The sequence below is a fragment of the Sphaerodactylus townsendi genome, linkage group LG02, assembly GCF_021028975.2.
Source record: "Sphaerodactylus townsendi isolate TG3544 linkage group LG02, MPM_Stown_v2.3, whole genome shotgun sequence".
In the NCBI taxonomy this organism is placed as follows: domain Eukaryota; kingdom Metazoa; phylum Chordata; class Lepidosauria; order Squamata; family Sphaerodactylidae; genus Sphaerodactylus; species Sphaerodactylus townsendi.
In genome coordinates this window covers 176,311,702-176,321,831 of record NC_059426.1, presented here as the reverse complement: position 1 = coordinate 176,321,831, position 10,130 = coordinate 176,311,702, and the positions used below count along the sequence as shown (strand labels likewise).

The 10,130-nt window shown below is 44.3% G+C and overlaps 1 protein-coding gene across 4 annotated transcripts in view; it reads right to left on the bottom strand.

The window, feature by feature from the left end:
• Positions 1–6,203: 6,203 nt before the first annotated feature.
• LOC125427066 (gastrula zinc finger protein XlCGF7.1-like) overlaps positions 6,204–10,130 on the bottom strand; it is a 6,159-nt gene continuing 2,232 nt past the window's right edge. For 2 of the 4 annotated variants that reach the window (XM_048486063.1, XM_048486064.1), the window contains one exon: positions 6,204–8,064. In XM_048486063.1, the coding sequence (XP_048342020.1) occupies positions 6,847–7,941 (1,095 nt within the window). In that variant the 5' untranslated portion in view covers positions 7,942–8,064 and the 3' untranslated portion in view covers positions 6,204–6,846. Of the gene's footprint in view, positions 8,065–8,843; positions 9,059–10,130 lie in introns of those variants that run through there. The other 2 variants (XM_048486066.1, XM_048486065.1) reach the window with 2 other exon arrangements.

Below are 10,130 nucleotides of genomic sequence, written 5' to 3'. Positions count from 1 at the left end.
TCTCACCTGGCTGCTACGTGCGGAGAAGAGCGTAAGCGTCTGGGCCTAATCCTCACCTGGGGGCAGATCATTGTCCCTTTGTCTGGGATGCCCGGTGACTGAGCCAGATAGTTCATGACCCGTGACTCATACGGGGTTGAGGAGTGGGGGTGCGGTGCGACCAGAAGGCCGTAGGTCCGTTGGTGTTCCAACGTTCTACCACGGTGCTGCTGGGTCAGCAGTGCATCACTACACTTCTCTCTGTGATACACCTCTGAAGATGCCAGCCACAGGTGCAGGCGAAATGTTAGGAACAAAATCTACCAGACCATGGCCACACAGCCCGGTAAAAACCAACAACAACCAACATGGTTGAAACTATTTTCTTCTGTCCAGGATACACTCGGATCAGGAACTTTCTGTACTAAATCCCAGGCAGTTTTTCACCCTGGCCCATACTGGGAGAGTGACATAGTATCACAGTCTCACTTTGACCAGAAGTCTTTGTTGAATGGTACTACTCCTGATTTCCAGCTGCATGGACAATTTCTCAGCTTTGTTGGGCGTATGGAAGTGTCTTGGATAAACCATTTGGCAATCTCACCTTTCATCCCCGCCAGGCGACTGGGTCAAGACAGACAAGTTTGGGCCACAGAAAGAGTGGATAAGTCATGCTATGCTATCTTCTGGCCATGTGAACAAAAATCTCTCTTGGAAAATAGGCAAGACAGGACGGGATTTGTTCTTTGATAGATACCGTGTTTCCCGAATATAAGACAGTGTCTTACATTAATTTTTGCTCCAAAATATGCGCTATGTCTTATTTTCAGGGGATGTCTTATTTTTCTGTGTTCTGTTCGTCGGGCAGGCTTCCAAACAAAAACTTGGCTATGTCTTACTTTCGGGGGATGCCTTATATTTCGCACTTCAGCAAAACCTCTACTATGTCTTATTTTTAGGAGATGTCTTATATTCGGGGAAACAGGGTAGATAGAATCATTTGGTAGACAGATAGAATCATAGAGTTGGAAGAGACCACAAGGGCCATCAAGTCCAACCCCCTGCCATGCAGAAACACACAATGTCTTCTCCAGCGGCTCTTGTCTTCTCATAAAATGACCACAATACGATAGCCTCAGGCCCTTTCTGCACAATTCATTTAAAATGTTTTGAGGCAGGAAATCAAATGCTTCCTCCATGGAGTTCTGCATTGCTTTTACCCCCTTTGGTTCCCAAAACGTTTTATTTCCCTCCTCAAATTTTTTTCAATGAATCCCCTTTTAAAATAATTCCTGAGGTTAAAACATATCTGTGCATGTCTGACTTCCTCCTCTGCACCAAGAAATCTGGGGATGGGACATTGCCACTGTAGGGAAATTGGAAACGGTCCAAAATATCTTTCTGAGAAAGATTTTGGCCCTGCCACCCTCCACCCCTGCCCCGCTGCTCTGAATGGAATTAGGGCTACCCTCCATCAGGACAAGAATCCATGTAAGAATACTTTTGTATCATAAAACCTTGGCAACTCTAAAGTCCAACCAATTAGTAAATCTGAGCTATAGACACATGGCGAGAACAAACAGGGGGGAAGATCAAATTTCTCTCATATTAGCTCTTTACGAAATTTCTGATCTGAAAACTATTCATAGATGGGATGCTAGCAAAATTCGTGACTGGCTCTATAGTAGAGATGCGCTACAAGACAAACAACTTGCTTCCACTCAAAAATACTCCCCATGGTTCTCCTGCGTCAAAAAGAACAAATGTTATGCACAATATCTCACAAATCTCAAGGAAGCAAACCTAAGGAAATCATTCACTTCCCTGAGATACCAGATGTTCAAATCAGAACAATTACTGGGGAGATATGCTAAAACACCAAAAGAGCTACGTGTATGCAGATGTAGTTTAAATCAGAGTGACGACATAATACACTACACACTTCATTGCCCTTTTTACTCTGCTATCCGCAACAAATATATCAATGATATCCTGTCAGGCCTGACAGGTAGCGAGGAAGAGAAAGTTTGCTTTCTGATGGCGGACGTGTATCCTGAGGTTACATTTAAAGTAGCGATATTCGTGTTTTTAGCAGCGAAAATCAGAGAATGTTTAACTGATGCTCAAAACATACAAGCTAAGTTGTAATAAAGGCGGTTAAAAAAAACACCTTTATAATTACAATCGGATCCTGCTGTGTGTGGATATGATATTTGCTTTGGTAGTTTCACACTATTGGAACTGTGGTGCTTCTACACTCTAAAGCTTGAGAAAATCCTCACAATGTGTTTCATATTTTGTAAACCGTGGGGAGTGGGGCTATGGTTGAAGTATCTGTTTACATGTGTATGGCCTGTGGCTAATAAACATTGAATTGTACTGTCCTCCTCTGCACCATTTTCTCTGCTCACGCTCCGTTCCCCCTCACCTGTTTTAGGAGCATTTCTGGGAGTCTCTGGGAGTTTTTGTTTTGGGGAGCAGGGCTTAAACTTCAGTGCATCGAGTATACAGAGGCACCACCTGTAAGGCTGAACACACTCCAACGAAGTCGACTTTATAAGAAAAGGAACGAACTTTATTGATGTGTGTTACCCTGGTTACAGGGTGCTGGAACTGAGGGTTCTTGACCTCAGTTCCAGTATATATGAATGGGCAGTCCTTTGCAGCGGTGGGAATTAGGGGATTCGAAGAAATGAAACTTAAAATAAAACTTGGTCCTGACACCACCAAGCTGTAAAGCACAGGAGGAGCCTTTTTGAAAATGTTTCAACTAAAGAACTGTTTTAAAATGACATTCATTTAAAATGTTTTGAACCAAAGGGGGTAAAAAACAGTGCAGAACTCCGTGGAGGAAATGGTTTTATTTCCTGCCTCAAAATATTTTAAAAGGTTTGTGGGGAGAGGGGGAAAGGCAACAGATCTCATTATGGGAAATGAATGGCTCAAAACATTAATACAACAGCTAAATCAAAACAGAAAGAAACAGAAAATCCACAGCCAAAATACTGGCCGGTTAGTTGTTCAAGTCAGTGTTGAAATCTCCTGACTTTATGTAACCTCAGCTTGTGTGGGTTCTGTGGGGCAGAACCTGGAATGAGTTGCAAAGAACCAAATTTAAACAACAAAATGGTTTACTTTTCTTTACAATTAACACTTTTAAAACATCAACATTTAACGTTACAATTCAAGGGCCTGTTCAGGTTGCATTTCAAGTCCTTCTATTTACAGTCTACTGATATTGCCAAGTCCAAATTCTTCTTTGCAAGTTGGCTGGCTCCTGAAGACTCCAAGGGCTTGATGAACAGGTTGCAACAGGATGAAGGTCTCCAGGAGAACTCTCACCCATTACAACCACAAAAGAAAACCCTGAAACAATAAACTCCAACATTTACAACACAGCAAAACAACAACTACCTTCCCAGTAGTTCCCAACAATATTGAAATTACCTTAACAAGGTGTTAAGGGCTTATAGAAATCAAGGTCCGAGTCTGGTAGCCTTGTTCTTTTGCAAAAGAGCTCTTTCAGCCTCTCTGCTGCTCCGAGTCTCCACCCCTTACTGGGTCAACCCATTCTGGGCCAACCCATTCTGGGCATGGGGGTTACATTTACATAACCTGGTTGCCCTCAGCTCTCCTGAAACTATTCAGCACCAGTATAGGTCACTGTGGTGTTCAGGTTACTGTTGAGCAAGGAGCTAGCATGGTGTAGTGGTTAGAGCGTGACTAGGGTCTAGGAGGACGAGGTTCAACTTCCCACTCTGCCATAGAGATCTCGAGCCAGCTGCATGCTGTCAGCCTAACCTACCTCACGGTGTCGTTGCAAGGAAAGAATTGCCAACATACCTTGGCAGGAACTTGGATGGGATAAAAATATGATATGGAATATGCTGCCGCAAGAGGTGGTGATGGCCACTAACCTGGATAGCTTTAAAAAGGGCTTGGACAGATTTATGGAGGAGAAGTCGATCTATGGCTACCAATCTTGATCCTCCTTGATCTCAGATTGCAAATGCCTTAGCAGACCAGGTGCTCAGGAGCAGCAGCAGCAGAAGGCCATTGCTTTCACATCCTGCAGGTGAGCTCCCAAAGGCACCTGGTGGGCCACTGCAAGTAGCAGAGTGCTGGACTAGATGGACTCTGGTCTGATCCAGCTGGCTTGTTCTTATGTTCTTATGAGCAGCAGCAGCAGAAGAAGGCCGTTCCTTTCACATCCTGCACGTGAGCTCCCAAAGGCACCTGGTGGGCCACTGCGAGTAGCAGAGAGCTGGACTAGATGGACTCTGGTCTGATCCAGCTGGCTCTTTCTTACGTTAAATTTTATAACTGAAACATTCCTTCCCCCCACAATTCCCTCCAAATTATGTTGTGCCATTGACAGGTCAGCATGTTACTCTATGCTTTGTGTATCCCCCAGTCAGGCAGCTGCATCATACCTGAGTGCACAGGTGTGTTTTTCACCAGATGTACATGCACCAAAATGCACACAACAAAAATTAACAGTTACATTAAGAACTGTTTAATCTTACATTCAAAATCCACATTTTAAGCTCCAGTTCTTCTAGTCTATGAATACCTGGGTAGATCTCAATAGGGGTATCCAAGAATAAGATCACAACAAAGGTGACGTGATCATACTTTTAATTTTATTGGATACAAAACAGAATGAAAGAAGTAAAATAGCAGAGAATCTACACTAAGTACATGAGAGCTAATTCCCTAAGTCCCAGTAGATGAACATGCAAAAACTAAGAAAGGGGTAGGGGAAGTAGAGGAGGCAAGGATAGAGAGTACAATATTCTTTGTTCCAAGGTGAGTGAGAAGGTGAGAGTTGCTGAAACTCCATGGAACAGAAGTCCAACCCGGGGGAGAGAGGGAGAGAGAAAGAGAGAGAAAGAAAGATCAGAGGCCGGGAGAGGTTTTCCTGCAAAGAAGTTGCAGGGGTACCCAGGTAATGGGGGGACACCTGGAAAACTCCTTCCACATACCTGAGTTTCGATTCTATGGGGGAAATCCCATTGTTTGACATGGGACCAGACTTTCCCAAGATCATGACTGACTGAACAAAATCAAAGTGGAATTCGACTGAGCAGTCTGAAGTTACTGCCCTCAAAATTCAGTGGAAAGAGTTCAACGTGACCCTGACATTCCCATGTGCAGAGGTTTTCACAGCACCCAGTGTGCCTGAATTGATCGGATGTGACTGTGTTCATCAGATGTAAGGGCTGCCTTGATGGCTCAGAAGTGATTGCCTGTTAACAGGAAATGATCTTGTTTTGGTCTGATGAAATACTCTTGAAGCAGATGTATCATTGTTCACAGGCCATGGAACTGGGGGAGAGGTACATGATGTTAAGAGTATTTGGCAACTATGTATGTAAGTTTTGTAGGAGCAACACCACTTGCGTCCTTGGGTTAATGTTGAGCAGCTGCCTAATTGGAGTGACCTTTACCTGCTGCTTAATTGGGACTTGGCTTCTACATTCTCTCTCTATTCATGTACGTTACTGTATCTGATTCTACCTTCGTGATATTGCTGAGTATGTTTTATGCCAGTGCTTGTGCATTTAAGCTTTTTACTGCTTTCTTTTGTAGATATGGCTCATTCCGCACATGCAGAATAATGTACTTTCAAACTGCTTTCAGTGCTCTTTGAAGCTGTGCGGAATGGCAAAATCCACTTGCAAACAGTTGTGAAAGTGGTTTGAAAAAGCATTATTTTGCGTGTGCGGAAGGGACCTATGTTTTTGTAGCCTGCTTTACCTCTTTTTGACTCTATATAAAAGAAGTAACTTTCTTAACAAGTCTGCTGTGTGTTGTTGGAAGAGAATGACTTTATGCTGTTACGCTGTTTCTGCCTCATCCTATAGAGGGGTTTTTACTATAGATAGCCAGTGGCTAGATAGGGACCTAAGAACTGACATCTTTACTCTATCATGCTGGAGCTATCCCTTTGATGTTAGACTGATATTCTCAGGGACTTCCTTCCTTCCGGCTCCTTCCTCGACCCCCCCACCATCTTCTTCTTTCAACCATGCCTAGAGGGTGGATGGGTGCTCCGTGCATCCATCCCCATCCAGCTAGATTAGGATAGCATAGTGAACCAATCTACCTACCTTCTACCTACCTTCTACCTATCCTTCCTTCCTTCCTTCCTTCCTTCCTTCCTTCCTTCCTTCCTTCCTACCTACCTACCTACCTACCTATCCATCCAGAATGGAGTTCACTAATAAATACTCTTTTTATTAGATTAGAAACTACAACTGACTCAGACTTTCTTTTGTGTAAGCTTGCCGCACGTTGGGATCCATCACACAAATGCACACGAGGTAAGGCTTCTGCTGTGCTGTTTAAGCCACCCGTGCACTCTGCTAACTATGAATAGGGATAATTTCCAACTACCAGGAGCTCTTATTCCCAACATGTGCATTATTCAACTCTGCTAAGGATAGCTTATGTGACCAAACCTTCTTTCACATGAAAGCCCTGGTGACCTCATGCCTCTCTGATGGAACATTTTCTACATTGTACTTCAGAATTTCAATGGGGTGCTCTTAAAAAAAACCAGGAGAAGATGGTGGATCAAATTGGGGTGCCCCATCTGAGGAGAAAACATTACATTACAGTGAGCACTCGAAAAGGTCTTCTCTGTGTCTGAGTTCTTAGGTGTCGGGCCAGATTGCTAGACTGGCTAAATTTCTTTCCATACTCTAAGCACTCAAAAGGTGTCTCCCGTTTGGATCTTTTGATGCTGTTGAACAGCGCCCCTCTGAATAAATCTCTTTCAACATTCAAAGCAAATGTAAGGGTTCTCCCCTGTGTTCTTGGATGTTGTTGATGAGCACCACTATGACTGAATTTCTTTTCAGATCATTCAAAAAGTCTCTCCTTTGTGTGAGTTCTTTGATGGTTTTGAAGATACCTACTCTGACTGAATCTCTTTCCACAATCGGAACATTCAAAAGGTCTCTCATTTGTGTGAGTTCTTTCATGCTTTTGAAGATACCTACTCTGACTGAATCGCTTTCCACACTCGAAGCATTCAAAAGGTCTCTCATTTGTGTGAGTTCCTTGATGTCGTTGTAGACTGCTACTAACATTGAATCTCTTTCCACATTCAGGGCATTCAAAAGGTCTCTCATTTGTGTGAGTTCTTTCATGAGTTTGAAGATTGGTACTATGATTGAATCTCTTTCCACACTCTGAGCATTCAAAAGGTCTCTCATTAGTGTGAGTTCTTTGATGCAGTTGAAGATTGCAACGCCGACTGAATCTCTTTCCACACACTGAACATTCAAAAGGTCTCTCATTTGTGTGAGTTATATGATGTCGTTGGAGAATGGTACTGTTACTGAATCTCTTTCCACACTCTGGGCATTCAAACGGTCTCTCACTTGTATGAGTTCTTTGATGCTGTTGGAGATTGCCTCTCTGACTGAATCTCATTCCACAGTCTATGCATTCAAAAGGTTTGTCTCCTGTGTGGGTTCTTTGGTGCACAAGGAGCTTTGATCTGCAGCTGAAGAACTTTCCGCACTGAAAGCATTTTTGTGCTCCCATTATGCTGTGTTTTGGAATATGTACATTACCCTTTCTTCTACCAGAAAAGGTCTGTTTCCTCTCTAAGTAGATTAATGCCTTCTTTCCTGAACGAGTCCTTTGGTGTTGAAAAAAATCTGATTTTTGTGACAAGCTCTTGCCACACTCTGAGGAACTATAAAGTTTCTCTGTTTGATGTGTCCTTTGATGCCTCAGGAGCTTTGCCCTGCTAAGGAAAGTCATGTCACACTCCAGACATTGATGTGACTTCTTTCCACTGTGTATTTGCAAATGGATTTCATATTGGCTGTGATCTGAGAAGTTCATTCTACACTCCACGCACTTACATGTTTCCTCTACTTTGTGGATTACTTTATGGCAATCCTGTCCTTGGTCAGGAATGGATTCATCCCTCTTCTCAGCCATGTGACTTCCTGTCCGCTTTTCTGGTTTGCCTTGATTCCAGAACTTTCAAATCTCCATTCTTCTCTTTCTCTGGCAATAGCTCATGAACTTGCTCGTTGCCCTCACTCCACTGGTCATCTCTTGCTGGAATAAAAAGAGGGATCTTGTTAGCACCCACATAAGGAAATCTGATCTTTCATTAAAGTTCCATCCACAGACAAAACACTTCAGTGGCTCTCTTGCTGCTGTCCATTAAAGTATACATTAATATACAATTTAAAAGATCTTGAGAACTTGCTGTATCAGATCTGTAAAACTTTCTGGCAAGTTGTGAGAGAGGCTCTGCTTATTCACAAGGCAGAAGAGCTTGGCTGAGGTATCTATTCTTTTCTTCTGAGCCACCTTGAGTCCGACTAATTTGAAAAGGAGTGACGTGAATATTGTAACCCATGTGTGGAACTGCTTCCATGAATTTGTCTCATCCTCTTTTATGGGCATCACACCTGCTGAACAATGAGTGTCACAAGTTGCGTGGTGAAGCATTTCACTTTTTTCCTGAACAGAACTCTCTTCCCATCAAATTCACCAGGTATTTCAATCCCGTCCTGGAACAAGGAGTCCTTACCACGTGAGAGGGCATATTGGGCACGTTCTTGGTAATGGGCAGGATGCCCTTCCTCTAGCGGAGCTCTTTCCCTCTCAGAGAACTTAGTTTCCATCTTCACGGATGGACCCCACCTCTGAAGGAACAGCGAGGGAGACAGGTAAGAGACGGAATGGAAGACACTGAGGAATGCATCCTGCCCCACTCCCAGACTCTGCCCCTATCTATTAGCAGACCTAGCAGAGTTTTTCTTCAACCCTGGGGAATTACTTGGAGAGTTGAGAAATTCCCTAGGAGAAGTGGAAAGAAAAGCCCTCACCTGTTCTGCCTGCCTCTTCTCCTCGGCTTGACTCAGGAGGAAGCCCTCTGCCAGGGCCACCGCTTGGCAACTGGTCTCCGGACAGCATCCTCTAACCCAGCGCTGCATTTCTCGGGGCAGGATGGTCAGGAACTGCTCCAGGATCACCAGGTCCAGGATCTGCTTCTTGGAGTGCCTCTCTGGCTTCAGCCAGCGGTTGCAAAGTCCATGCAGCTGGCTGCATAAGCCAAAATACTTACTAGGGCCTTACTAGGACCTGAGCTCAGGCCTCCTGTGAGAGCACCCTTGTGTTTCTCTCTGTTGTGGTACTTGGGGGTCTGCAACTCACTTGCCTGGCAAAAAGATGTTCCTCTCACTTAAACCCCAGTGCCAGAGGGAGAACTGGGCCTTCTGCGCATGGTGGGCAGGAGGCTGATACCAGGAGGCGTGACCTCACCAGCAGGCTCTGCCCCTCTCTTCCTCTCACAGGGGAGTCACCTTGTCCGATGACTGGTGGGTGTAATTTTGATCAATGATGGTTTGCCTAATAAAGGTTTCTGATTGATTGAGGAAGAAGTTCCCTTCCTCCATGCCCATTTTTAATCATCAAAGCCAAAAGAGGCCTGCTGCTTTTTGCAGAGTTCAAGTGACCAGCAATGGGACACCGGTTTCATACATAGATGTCATGATGCCCCATCTCTGAAGCTACCCTTTTCTCCAGGGGAACTGAGCTCTGAAGTCTGGAAATCAGCTGTAATTCCAGGAGAACTCCAGGCCCCACGTGGAACTCAGCAACCCTCTTACTGGATTTTCTTGGAAGGCTCAGCATCTAGGCTTGGCTGGCTTCCCTGCCCTCAGAGGCGTTTGCGGATGAATAAAATGACTATTTTCAGGTTGGGGTCTAAGAAAGGGCACCTCTTAAATCATTGATTATACCTGAAGATCAGAAGGCAGCAACTCCCATACAGAATGGATGTGTGCGCGAGAAATTGTGTCTCACCATATTCAGCTTGACAACTCTTAAGGTCACTCCAAACAAAGAGGGTATCAAATAAATCTTTATTACAAAACTGAGGAAGTTCATGTCTTTGTGTGATTTCACCTTGTGACATGTGCGTTTATGGCCGGGCTCAACTGGTTGTTGTGGGCTTTTTGGGCGGTGTGGCTGTGGTCTAGTAGATCTTGTTCCTAACGTTTCTCCTGTCTCTGTGGCTGGCATCTTCAGAGGTGTGTCACGGAAAGAAGCGTGTTAAACACTGTGTCCAGTATCAAAAAGAGAAGCGTGCTACACACTGTGTCTAGTATCAC